The sequence below is a fragment of the Primulina tabacum genome, chromosome 3 (genome assembly GCF_025594145.1).
Source record: "Primulina tabacum isolate GXHZ01 chromosome 3, ASM2559414v2, whole genome shotgun sequence".
Taxonomy (NCBI): domain Eukaryota; kingdom Viridiplantae; phylum Streptophyta; class Magnoliopsida; order Lamiales; family Gesneriaceae; genus Primulina; species Primulina tabacum.
In genome coordinates, this window is record NC_134552.1 from 12,614,841 (window position 1) to 12,629,154 (window position 14,314).

Below are 14,314 nucleotides of genomic sequence, written 5' to 3' on the forward strand. Positions count from 1 at the left end.
ATAATATAATATATATATATTTAACTTCTCTCAAAAAAAAAAATATATATTTAACTTTTAAATATTATTATATAAAACATGTTTGTCATTTGAGATAACACTAAGTGTTAATGAGGATTATTAATTTTTTTATATCGAGTGAAAATATTATTAATAAAAAAATATAAAAAATCTTTAAAAAAATAATATACTATTTTGTTTTTCCAAATTTTAAATAATAAATAATTTTTTTATCATTTATTAAATAAATAAATTTTGATAAAAATCTAATTATTTTGAAAACATGTTACAAAAAATTATATTAATGTTCTACTTAAGATAATAATAATAGCATACAAAGAGTAATATATAAAAAATTAACGATAACACTCTTTAAAAAAGTTGAAAAACTTGATAATATATATAAATATATATATAAAATTATATTTTATAATATATTAGATAGTAATAAGAACAAAATATATAAAAATAAAAGAAAAGTCAAAATCATAATCAAAATTAATCGAAATGATATAACTAATACAAACACCTAATATAGTTTGTAAGTCAGATAGAAATTTGAATTTTTTTAAAAAAATAAAAATATTTTACATATTTTATTTTCTATTTGTTTTCAAATATTTATTTTGCTAGATGAATACATAAATATTGATAAATATTAGTGAAAATTTTTAAATATGACCAAAACTCTGTTTTTATATTATTATTATTATTATTATTATATTAATTATAATGAATTCGGATGCATGTAGCAAACAATGTCATGAAAAACTACAGTTTTTTATAATGTATTTTTATTATATTTGGATGCAATAATTTAAAATATAGTTTTTATCGTATCGAAGATAAATTAAAAAAACAAGGACCTAAAGTACTACCTTGGGATTTTGTTGGACCTAATTTATTATTTTTATGTACTTTAAAATACTTTAAACTTTGTCCTGAAATATAATAAAAATTCCTATCTTTAAATATATTATTATTATTATTATCCAAAATGAAAAAAAATAATTTATATGATAATTTATATTTCGCTTTTTTTTTGGGTTGGAGAGTAATATTTTCTCATATTTGTAGATAAATTTTATCTGACCTCCTAATCCACTGGAAGTGGAAAAATTGCATGCGACAACAATCGAAACGAGACAATAAAAAACATATTAATTATTTTACGACAATCTTTGTTGCCTATTACTATGTATTATGTACAAAATAACACTAATAATATTAAAAGTATGTCTCTTGTGTGACGGTCTCACGAATATTTATTTGTGAGAAATGTCAATCATACCGATATTCACAATAAAAAGTAATACTCTTAGCATAAAAAATAATATTTTTTCATGGATGACCCAAATAAGATATATATCTCGCAAAATATGACTCGTGAGACTGTCTCACATAAACTTTTGCTGATAATTATTAAATGATGTGATGATGTGATTGTGCAATATGGAATCCAGTGAGATACAATCTTTGTTGGATTTGTCAACATAAAAGGAAGTAATGGTGATATCAATTCATATTTTATTATATTATTTTATACTAAAGAAATTATTTAAAATATGATATTTAAATGTAAAGATAAAGGGCAAAAATTGTAAAAATAAACAAATAATAAAAATAATTTGACCATTTTTCCTCTGTAAGTTTCCAATCATGTGGTGGGAAAAGGGGAGAGTGTGGTATCTAATCAGTGCTTTTTGGGTGCTAATCTTGCTGACTGTATTCCACAATAGGAATGTAGAAGTCCCTGAACATGCATAGGGACACATTCGAATCGATGAATTTGAAATTTATTACGGATGTCGTTTCAAATTCATATTTGATATATTTTATTATATTCGAATTTATGTGGATATATCAAATTCGTTTATTCATCCAAATACAACCGACAATGCGAGCGAGTATGAGTATATACGGCATGGAAGCGACAATTTTAATATAAAAATAGAAACGTTAGACTTACGGTTAAGTTACACTCATTATAAAATCTTTCATTTTCAAGTGGAATAGAGAATAAAAAATTGAAAGATATTTAGTTAGATTTAAGGATATTTTTTAATTTATCATTAAAATGTAAGTCGTGTGTAACCTAAAGTATATACCCATGATTTTCTTTAAAAAATTAGAAATTATTTTAATTTCTCATCTATTTCAAGAAAATATTAAAATAATTCATTGTATATATGAATATTATTATTTTTTTGAGTAAAATATATATGAATATTTTTTTCCATACAAATGTACGTATGCAACTGTGCATTATTGTTACCCAATGGCTGACTCAAGAATTTCTTAATGAAATTTTTTATAAGTAGAATTATTGAACATTTTTAAAATGCATATATATATATATAATAATAATTATTATTATTATTATTAGAAACGAAACATTATTATCTAATAAATAATCATAAAAATCATAGAAAAATTAAATTTACTGCACGTAAACTGGATTTGATGTCAAAATTTACTATACATACGACGCAACGTATTCCAAAAAAAGGAAAAAATTGTCAAATTTTTTATAAAGATGTTTTTAATTATTAAATGATAATATTCTACAAGAAATCGCAAAGTCGTGGCCAAAAAATAGTCAAAAATTATATAAAGATGTTATTAATTATTACATAATATTATTTGAGCTAAGGAATCTTTAACCAAAGTCTTCCCCCCTCACTACTTGCGTACGAGGCAACGCTGATTCAACTCAGAAGAAGACTGCACTCACATATCGTCAACGGATAAAGTTACAACTTGCATCAAACTTGAATGACACAAATCAAATATATAGATACATACTTTACTAATCACCCGATATCGTTATTTTTCAAGTTGATTTTATCTGAAATTCGCTTTATCTTGAGTCTTCATATACCATTTTTCATGTATTTGATGGAAAGCTCAGTTCAATATACTCCAACATATGTTGATTTATTGACACGCGTTTTGTCACATTAACACTATCAACATTATTATTACATTATGTTTGAAGACACGAATATTTTTATATAAGATTGAAGTATTATCCTGAAAGTAGCATCTCATCAGTCATCGATGTTGATTAAAATAATGTGTATATAGTCGAAGTTTTATGCATACTTGCAAATATTAAAATTCACAAAATTTTGTAAGATAAAAAGTTCCATCCAAACCGCTTGTAGTTGACATTAATGACTTAGTGCTTATATCACCACTTGCAGTTGCATGTTAATTAAGGGGCCTTGCTTAGATTAATTCCATATGTTGTTATAAATGTTGGCACCATAGTTGACAACATGAATTATTTATATAATTAATTAACATTTTGGTTAACACATATAATTAAATTTCGATAATCTAAACTTCAAATACAAAGAAAAACAATTATAAGATTCTCATTGTTGCTTTAAAATTCAATTCGATATAAAAAAAAAAACAGATGAGATCATCTTACGGATCAATTTTGTGAGACATATCTTCGTTCATTCCTGATTTATGAAAGTATTATTTTTATGTCAAAATATTATTTTTCATTGTAAGTATACACCAGATCGATCCTTCAGATAGATATAATTCTGTAAGATCGTTTCGCGTGAAAATTTATTCTCAACCAATTACGTTGACATCATGGATAGATCATTTATTTGATTTTAACACAGAAAAATATTCTGTCTCGTAAATAAACTATATTTATTTGTGTGACATTTAATTATCTTATATATGACAAAAATTTGTGTGAGACGGTCTCACGAGTCGTATTTTGTTAGACAGATTTCTTATTTGGGTCATCAATGAAAAAATATTATTTTTTATGCTAAAAGTATTACTTTTTACTGTGAATATCATTAGAGTTGACCCGTCTCACAGATAAAGATTCGTGAGACTGTCTCACAAAAGACCTGCTCCTTATATATTTGTCCATGTCATCAACAGCCCCAACTCCACCCAAATCATTTCTCTTTCAAGTAGAGAAAAAAAAAATTGAAAAACTTAATATCAATTCTTGAAAGATAATGGTGGCGTGCAAGAATCTTTACTGCAATTTGATGAATATTAAATATTTTTAAAAAAAAATTTTCTAAAAAGTTCCCAAAAAGTTAATTTCCACTAGCAAGCAAGCAATCACGTTAATTGTTCTTAGATATGCACTAAAATGCACCTATTTTTGGGAAGACGTGGTCCGTATAATTTGTACTCAGTTTACTTTGCTTAAAAGGTCAATTGATAATGCGATTAATGTACTTGAAATATTTTTATAATATTAATTAATTAATTCATTATGGTATATTTATTATTCTATTATCAAGAAGTTGAAATATTTTTATAATATTAATTAATTCATTATGGTATATTTATTATTTTATTATCAAGAAGTTGAAATATTTTTATAATATTAATTAATTAATTCATTATGGTATATTTATTAATTTATTATCAATAAGTTGGAATATTTTTTTGTTATAATTTAAAAAAGGTCGCTTATAAATATTTTAAAAATATTGGCGTTAGAGCACAATATTCCATAGAGAAGATTTGTCATTAGGAATTTGAATCCAACATGAATAAATGTCTAATCAAGAGTTGAATTTTTTTATCAATATGAAACATGCAACCGTATTTTTTAATACGTATTGAGTAAACACTCGTACAAATGCAGTAAGTCGTCAAGCTACGTTAATCAAATAAATTGCACTTGACAAATCATGTTCGATAAATTTGTCCGAAAAAATGTGTAGAGAGAACTGAACCTGCGAGCACCAACTAATTTTGACAAATTTCATGCTGACCCCCACAAAAAATTATTCTATTTATATAAAGAAAGGTATAATTAATCATATGCATTGTTTTGTAGGAGTGCGTGAGTACTCGATACATCAATTATTAAATAACTAAGAAGTATTGATTACTCTTCGTCACCATTTCAACCAGAAAAAACAAAATTATCCTATCCATAACATATCTGAAAAAATTTTGATTGACGATTAATTTAATTAATTCTTAGATATAAAAAAACATCAGTGAATCGATAAACGAAAATAAAAAGACTAATGAACCAAAATTCGGATATGAGCGGCGTGAAATTAAAGTCGTAAGATTAGTGAACCTCTCAAATATTTGTGAATTATTTATAGATTTTTATAAAAATGACTATCAATGGATATATGTTTGAACACAATTATATGTAATTCTTCGATATAAAAAAAAACATGCATCAATGAATCGATAAACGAAAAAAAAAAGACTAATGAACCAAAATTCGGATACGAGCGGTGTGAAATTAAAGTCGTAAGATTAGTGAACCTTTCAAATATTTGTGAATTATTTATAGATTTTTATAAAAATGACTATCAATGGATATATGTTTGAACACAATTATATGTAAGAGGTATTATGCTTGTAATTATGCTAGTAAACTTGTGATCTTACTTGTATTTTGTGTCGGCCCAAACAAAATTATATCCGTGCTGATACTTTGATTGGGCAATTTGTCGTGAGGCAGACCCATACCCGACCAAATTTGATCAACCCATTTCCAAAAAATGTGGCAAAAAGGAAATTAAATATATATACATATAAAATATTAAGTTATTTGGCAAGACAACATAAATGAGCACCTGTCGCAAGGCCATTGAACTTTTGTCATATTGACTTAACATGAGCATGTGCTCATTTATGCGGCACACTGAATGGATTAGGACTGGTTCGGTACTGTATATGGATTTTTTTTAATAATACCGTATACCGTATCGAAATTTTTCGATATCGAAAAATGAATACCGATATCGTATCGAAATCGAAATTTCGGTATGACATAAATTACACACCGTTCTTACCAGCCCTATAATGGACAACATAACATCACACACACACATATATATATATAATATATATATATAATTTTGATATGTTGTACGTTTTTTTTTTGCTATTTATGATTACTGCAAGATGTTTATATGAACATCCATAAACATTTAATGCAACATATTTTCAAAACATGAAAATGTATGTGGGAGAATGACTGATGTGATATTTTTACAAGATATTATAGTCAATCGATAAAAAAAAAAAAAACCTTTTTTATTCCCTAAATTTATAATATAGTACCGTAAATTAGCCCAATAGAAACATATTCCCTTACTAATAAGTGTTGTTATGATATCAATGAAGATGATTTGTTTTCATAGTTGATATTCTTGACTCGCTCATTAACAAGAGGAGTAGGTCTCTCGTGAGAATAAAAAGTAATACTTTTTCATGGATGAACCAAATAAGATATCAGTCTCACAAAATATGACACGTGAGACCGTTTCACACAAGTTTTTGCCAAACAAAAGAAGCAAAATTCACAATTGATATAGTGGATTACCTTATGAAAGTGAATGATCGTTTCCCAAATGCTCACATAGCTTATAAAATCTTATTGACTATCTCGTTTATTATAGTAAGTGCATAACGAAATTTCTCAATATTTAAGTTCATCAAAAAATTTTTTCGATCAACTATGTCACAAGAAAGATTGAATTGATCGACTTTGTTATCAATTTTTTTTAAAAAAAATTATTGAACAACATGATTATACAGACTGTATTAATATTTTTAACTCTGAAACTATAAAATGTGTTGTTTTTTAGTCATCGTTTTGGACATGTTTGACATTATTATTTAAATATAATAGCAATATTTTGATCATTATAATATGCTCAACTAATTGAACTTAAACTAAGTTAAAACCTGAACTGTAAAGCCAGCTTCACAATGCACCAATTCATTATGTGGTAGCCTCATTTTCGAGAGATGGTCCTCGTAGAATTAACCAGAGTGTTGAATTTTCAGGATTAATCTTTTTATACTTGGGATTATTCTTTTGTCTCATTTTCTCTTGATGTCACATTCTTTAAATATCAACCGAGCAATTATGATAAAATATTTACAGTGGGACTTGTAAGTTATTGGTAAATTGTAGAGGTTTTTCTAGGTTCATATTTGATGCATTAAAATAATTTAATAAGATCGCATATAAATCATCGACGATATATTATTAAATTAAAAAATTGGTCATCTAAGTTGGCTTAATCGCGATTTTGAAAATTTAACTAGTTAAATTTCAGATTTAATATGATAATGTTTTTCTTGCAATTATTATTTTTTCCTCCGGGGTGTTGAGATAGCGTTATTATGATGAAAAATGATTAAAATAATACAATTATCGGATTAAAACTAATATTTGACTGGTTGAAAGACTAAAAATCACAAGAGTAAGTTTCTTGTGAGACGGTCTCCGAATCTTTATCTTTGAGACGAGTCAATCATACCGATATTCACAATAAAAAGTAATACTCTTAACATAAAAAGTAATATTTTTTAATGGATGACCCAAATAAGATATTCGTCTCACAAAATGCGACCCGAGAGATCGTCTCACACAAGTTTTGCCAAATCACAATTATATGACCCGTTTTGCCATTTTCTCCATGATCAAGCATGGATCTTTCGTACTAACAGATTTTGGTGTCAATGTATATTCCTATTTTATTTAATACTAGATATTGAAGAAAAACTCTCTATTATCGTAAACTAACCAACACCCAAAATATCTCGATGTTGTCTAAATCCTAAAGATGTGAGATTTATATCTCAAGCATATTCACACAAACTTTTCAGTAATACAGTAAACTTTTCAGTGCAAGTGCTCCCCTATCATACTACATAATTAGTGGTACAATGATTAGTTCATGCATATATACAAATCTTGTGGCGAGGAGGGCAAGACTAGTCATGAAGCGAACCGTTACCCAGAGTTCTATAATCGAAAGGTCCGTGTGCTTGGCTTGCTAATGCGATTCAGCGTTTAAGATAAAAGAGGTGCTTCAATGTTTTCTACTCCATCTTCTAAATTATTGCCTGATGGGGTATCTAGTTTCAATGTCCAAGCGAAGTACAACGAAATAACCTGAATGAAATATTACGTAGGATTTGTTTCAAGACTTCCCCGAGTAGTAATCACAAGGACTGTTTTTTAAAAGTTAATACGAGTTTAGTTACCATGCTCGACGATGCAAACATAATACTGAAACCTTTGCAGTTGAAAGGTGCATCTTTTGATAGAAACCATGCTGCAGCAAGACGAAACAAGGGTTAAAAAGTTGCTAATAATGGGTTCTTGTAGGAAATGGAGCTGCTGACTTACTGGTTAGGGGGCTCATTACAACTGGTGAAATCAAGCTTGCGATGGATTGCAAACCAGCTACGAATCCTTGCGCTTTTCCCTGATTCAAGATGGCGAAGTAGAAGAAAATTAGCGGTTTTGGTTCAAAGTAGTTTAATGACAGAAGACGAAACATGCGATACTTTGTTGTTCGTGGTAGGACTTTATAATTGTTTACAAGATTATCTCTCTCTTCCAACAAGTTAGCCATTTTCTTAGGACAACGGTAGATATGAAGGAATTATTAGTGTAGTTCACTGCATAAAGTAGGACAACAGTAGATATGAACGAATTATTAATGTAGTTCACTGCATAAAATGTGACTAACGAGGACCCTGCGTGGAGCATGACAAAAAAGGTCAAACCCGATTACCCGACCAATCATTATGTTTCCTTTGTTCTCTATTTTCAGAATCTAATACGGATTCGAAAAAGAATATTGCAAAATACTTCCATGAATTCTCACAAATGATTTAAAATGTTTGATGACATAAGAATATCAACAGAAGCCCCCCGACTTGCAAGAACATGGGATTTTTGGTCATGCAAGGTATGCCTTTTGTACATAAAATGAAACTCGTGTGACTCTCATAGGAATTTCAAAGAAGCCCCGACACTCGCAACAACACAGGATTTCTATTTCACGCAAGCTATGATTTTCGTACATGAATTGAGACCAGTGTGACCATCACTTAAGCAATCACGTTATCCAAGGTTTAAGTTCCAATATTTTTCAGGGGAACGAATAATATCTTTGTCTGTACATCTCATATGACCTCAGTTTCATGCTGTTGATTCCCGTAAGAACTACGCAGTAAAAAAATACGAGTTGCTTTATTTGTTCTTAACATAAAGTATTTGCGGTAGAGTGTAGACTAACCTGATTTACCGAGTTTGATGCCTTGGATATCACAGCATAAGTCTGTAAAATACACAAATAATTATTAAAATTGGCAATAAACTGAGTAGGAGGACAAAAAAATACAACGAAATTCTTAGCATAACTTTGCACAAATAATGGTGGAATAAAGTTTATGCAATGGTAAGTGCTCACAGAAGGTTTCACAAGGACGTAAATAACTCCAAAGGCGGCACTCAAATATGGCACCTACAGTCAGCAAGAGACGAGTCAAAAAAAAAAAGACAAAATAACAACGCGCACATATCTATGAGATGATAGATGAATCTCAAATTTCTTCAACCCCATGAATCAGTTCTACTGATATGCATGCTATCAGCAACACATCCAACGAAAGATGCTCATATTTCATGAGTAATTTTTGGTAACACATTTTTGTCCGACCTTCCCCCTGGTATAGATAATATCCTATAGTCCCACCCCCTTAAGAAGTATAAATGAGGCAACACCTCCAAATTAAAGTACATAAACATATGGTCAGATTCAGCGAGAACCTGCTCAAATTTATGTTAGATCATTGTTGATATGGTTTCCATATTTAGATATCTATTTTTGAGTACCTTTGAAGTATGAAGTGGAACATTTCCACGCAACAAAGAAAAATTGAAGATATTGGAGAATGTTACACGCAAACTTGAGTATCACCTGATTGCATTTGCAATTTACATGCCCGAGTATACAAGTATGATGGATATGCTAAGATTTTTTATGTGGAGCATAGGAGTCGATTTTAGTGACACTTTCAAGTGACATTCCCATGCAAAAAACTGAAAAAGGGAAAAAATGAGCATGATTTCCAATATTTTGATGGTATACATACCCAAGATGCCCATGCCAAGCCATAAAGCAGTCCCTGCACAAACAACTCATTTTGTGAAAAACTAGTATCCATTACTGAATATTTTTCAAGCAACAGTGTGATGAACTGTATTCATCAAAGCAACTTACGTATGCCACTGATGCCAGCACGCCTAAACTGAGTATCATTTTCTCTCCGACCAACGGATTGACCAGAGGAAGAACCAACATCTTGCGACAAGCAATGTATGGGAAACAAGTAAGATGAGAAAAAAGAAAATTTAATACAGTGACATGGTAGCTGGGATAGACCCAAGATTTTAGTTGGGGGTGATATTAAGCATTTTATTTCGATTTGGGTCAGTGATGCAACTTGCACATAGGAAAAATGAGTTTGAGCATTTTCAACTTTTCATGCACACCACTACTGGGTAAAGTGCATACACGCACGACACCTTATATTATCTCAAACAGGCAAAAATCGCCTATGAAAAATTGATGACCTAAAATCTCCTAATATTTTGAATTGTTAGCTGAAACCACTGTCAGCAATTTTTTGTTGTACATGTGATTTCCATCGGCTTATACATGAAATTGCTCAAAAACAGAGTTCTCATAGTCTAAAATCTCATTCAAAATTGTTCATTATATATATTTATAAAATAAAATGAGGTTTTTAGCTTGCTGATTTTACAGATAGGATTTTAGCCTCTTTCAAAATAGAATATGGTTTTAGCTTGCTGATCTTAGTGTCTTATTTGCTCCACCATATAGCATGCTTATTTGCATGCCTGCGGTGGGTAATCCACGGTGACAAAGGTAAAATTGTTTTGATCCAGCAAATATCAGACTCCATGATTTTGGAATAATAGAACAAAATGAATGGCACCTGAGAAAAAATTGAGCCAACTCCCACCAACATCAAGATTTCTGAGAGCCGATTTTTGTCGAAACCAAAAGCTGACTTCAAATAATACTGCAAGCCGCAAGGTTGAAGGAATTTACTGTCATTCTATGAAATTAATCACCGTTTTTCTCATGCAACAGTTGCCGAGTCCGACGAACAATTTTGGAAGATACAGAGAAAAAGATTTTCAGAACTAAGAAAGTGTGTCAGGTGAAAAGTACACCTCCTGATGAACTCAGTGCATGTAACAGAGGTCTGAAATAGCATATGCAGTTAGTTAATGCAAAAAATTATTTCATACTTTTTGAAACATTACCTGACAAGAACAAAATTGCAATAAAAATGTACACAAATCCGCTAAAATAAGAATTTCCCGTAAATAACTTAATCATACTGTATCACTATCAACCTCTTCTCAAAGAGTTAGAGGCATACCAATAAGACACTGCTGATGCCAGACATTCCCAATTCATAGAAGAAGGAAACAAGCGAAATGTGCTTAAGAGTTGAGCTGAAGAAAAAATTAAAGCATTATAGCAAGTATATAAGGATAACAAATCTTTTATTTTAATTTCTCATGATGTTAAACTCTGTACCGCTTTAAAACAAAAAGTAAACAGCTCCACATGCTAGAGCGCAATAAAAATCGAGTACTTACAATAGAACTTGAAACATTATAAAGTTCACCTGCTGATAACTACATTTGCAGCATTCCTCATTGAACGATACCGTTCCTTGAAAACTCTAAGAATCTTATTTAACCAAGGGGTATGTTGGTCTGGTTTTTTTATTGGTCGCACTGTTTCTGTCAGAAACAGTATCATGTAAATAGGAACAAAGATCAATAGAGCTATGGATACCTGGAATTAGAAGTTTGATCACATTAATAAGAACACAATAGACACCAGCAGAAAAAAATTTAAGGTTCCAACACGAGCATGCCTCGAAAATGTAATCTTCAGGTAAAAACCTTGCAAGGATGTTACCAATGACATGTGAAAAAGAAAATAGACCAGTGATCCAACTAAAAGCTGCAGCCCTTTGTCCCTCATTCACGACATCTGCCTGAAGGTAGAAAAAAACATGAACTTTCATTCTAGTGGGTCCAAGTCATGTCCACTGAAAAGAAGAACTTACCGCATATGCAACAGCAATGCAAAAAATACTTCCCTGGCTTATGATATAAGAAACTGTCCGGATAGCATAATAAGCATATACAGATTCTTTTGATTGGTTGATGGCAAGTAAAGCTGCAAAATGCAATATAATTAAACAAAAGCACTACAACGAGAATCTATGTTAATAGAGTGATGCGGCGATGTTATGGTGCTTGATAAAGTATAATCATGAAACCACAAGTCATTGGGACCTAAATACTTGACCTATTTACATATTTACACATGTAGAAATTAGCACGTAATGAAATTTAAGATGTATGGATAAACTTACTGAAAGGAGCAATAGTTGTAGATAAAGTGAGAAGAAGCATTGGTTTACGGCCATACTCATCCGCCAGCTGACCTAGGAGTGGAAGAACTATAGTCTTGAATATTCCAACAACCTACAAAAGATTTACGAGTAAAATCAGTGGCGGTGAACATTGGTAGAGTTCTTAATTAATTGAACTCAAAAGCAGTGTGTTGTACTTGGCTGGTTGGGAAGGAATATGTAGCTGGGTTTTGATTTGTTTGTCACTGGAATGTTTGATTCTTAATATCGTTTACCAGCCCTCAACAGAAACTTATACTCCAGCAAAAATAGAAAAATCATATTATTTCATTTTTTATATAGACATGAATCCGATTCGCCATTCCAAGTTCCAACCAAGCAGATGCATTAAATATAGAGGCGCCAATGGCTAATGAGCGAGGGGTATGAGCGTATGAGGAGCCAACCTGAGTCAAGCCTTCTGGCGGGCCACTCAACTGTAGCTCAAAAATTTATATTATGCATTATATAAGCTTGAGCCTAAACTTTTTGTCAAAACTCACTCTAACTCATACTCATTTACAGCTCTCTCTAGCACCACCAAAACTGTCTAAACACATTAGCCCCTCTCGATTATCAACAGTTGATCTGGGAAAAAAAAAAGCAACTCAAACCCAATCAAGAAATTATTCCAACTAATGATCAAACAAAAAATTGTCATTCTTCATAAAATTATCTCGACAATCACTACCCAACCAATCAAATTCTGACTCATTTGTCAGCGCGAAATAAAAGAAGAAAATTGGAAAGAAGTAAATACTACTCACAGTTTGCTGGAATCCATTGATATAAATGGCCTGAGGACAAGTTTTCTGGTCCGGGCAAAGTGCGTTAGTGGTAACATCAACAAGCACAGACACAGTCATCTCTTCTGCAACCCAATGAACACATAGCGGCAACAGAAGGTGAATCAATGGCCGAAGCTCTCTCATTCTCACCCACCGGAATCCCACCATTGATATTCTGCAGAGAAAAAGCTTTCTTCTTTACCATAAAATGTAAGTATTTTATTCATATCCTCTTTGTCAGTCTTTAAAGTATACATTAACTAATATTTTTTCACACTTCTTTTTTTATATAATATGTGAATTATATTGACAAAAAAATTGCATTTATATAAAGTGTTTTTTAAATAAATCGTCAATTTTTGTACTTGACAACTTAAATATTTCAAACTCGTACGTAACGATGAAATTTTAATCATTAGATTATAACATATTATGTCAATTTTCAATAAAATATGACATAAATCTGTAAATGTCACCGAACCAATTTTAATAAACAAAAAACTCTTTCTGTAAATCATTATTAGTATTTAGTAAATCAATCCAATTTACTAAATCTCCACCAGAGCCCACTATGTGTACGTCTCTCTTAAATTATTGTCGCATGAAAACAATGATTGATAACGCAGGATGAAAAACCCAAAGTTGAGATGACAGAATTTTTATCAATGTTCTAAAAATCCCGTCGCTTAGGCGCTGGGCGATCCAAAACCACCCCGATTTTAGGTTAGTTGAAACTTCTAGGCGCCACCATATTAATCGACCGCCTGGCGCGAAAGCTGCCTAGGCGATTTTACAATTAAAAATCCGCCTAAGCGGTTTACACTTAAAAAAAACAAATTATGAAGAAGCAACTATGACACAAGGATGGATTGTTGATGGTGGAGATGAAGATGTTGAGACAAATGTTGAAGATGTAAGAGAACTTCACGAAGAAGAATTTGTATCGGATGAAGAGGAGGAAGAAGCCATGGGTTTTGAGTTTGAATCCGATACAGAAGAAGTATTGGAAAAATATGGAAATGAACTAGAAGAGTTAGATGTTTATGTTTAATATCAATATATTATGTTGGAAAAAATGTTGAACAAATTTAATTTTCATTGTACAACGGTTGTAGTAAAGTAGTAAACTGATGTTGATGATTCATATATAAAAATTTATTAATATATATTTATTATTACAATTTTAATTTTTATAATAATATATATTTCATATACAAACATAA

At 30.4% G+C, this 14,314-nt stretch overlaps 1 protein-coding gene across 6 annotated transcripts; it reads right to left on the reverse strand.

Moving 5' to 3' along the window:
• Positions 1–7,532: 7,532 nt before the first annotated feature.
• LOC142540462 (uncharacterized) lies at positions 7,533–13,344 on the reverse strand. Of its 6 annotated transcripts, none has more exons than XR_012819102.1 (15): positions 13,071–13,344; positions 12,265–12,376; positions 11,953–12,065; positions 11,758–11,880; positions 11,503–11,675; positions 11,251–11,326; positions 10,798–10,884; positions 10,059–10,139; positions 9,931–9,963; positions 9,245–9,299; positions 9,072–9,092; positions 8,968–8,998; positions 8,174–8,252; positions 8,029–8,099; positions 7,533–7,936 (listed from the first exon to the last, which is right to left on the reverse strand). XR_012819102.1 is itself a non-coding variant. In XM_075646628.1 (15 exons), the coding sequence occupies exons 3-15, from the start codon at positions 12,302–12,304 to the stop codon at positions 7,835–7,837; spliced, it is 1,074 nt and encodes a 357-aa protein (XP_075502743.1). In that variant the 5' UTR covers positions 12,305–12,376; positions 12,462–12,891; positions 13,071–13,208; the 3' UTR covers positions 7,533–7,834. The 6 variants fall into 6 exon arrangements, 5 of the variants coding, with proteins under 5 accessions (XP_075502743.1, XP_075502741.1, XP_075502739.1 ...); XM_075646628.1 differs by lacking the exon at positions 8,968–8,998 and adding an exon at positions 12,462–12,891 and having other exon boundaries at positions 9,072–9,113; positions 9,246–9,299; positions 13,071–13,208; XM_075646626.1 differs by lacking the exon at positions 8,968–8,998.
• Between the last annotated feature and the right edge of the window lie 970 nt (positions 13,345–14,314).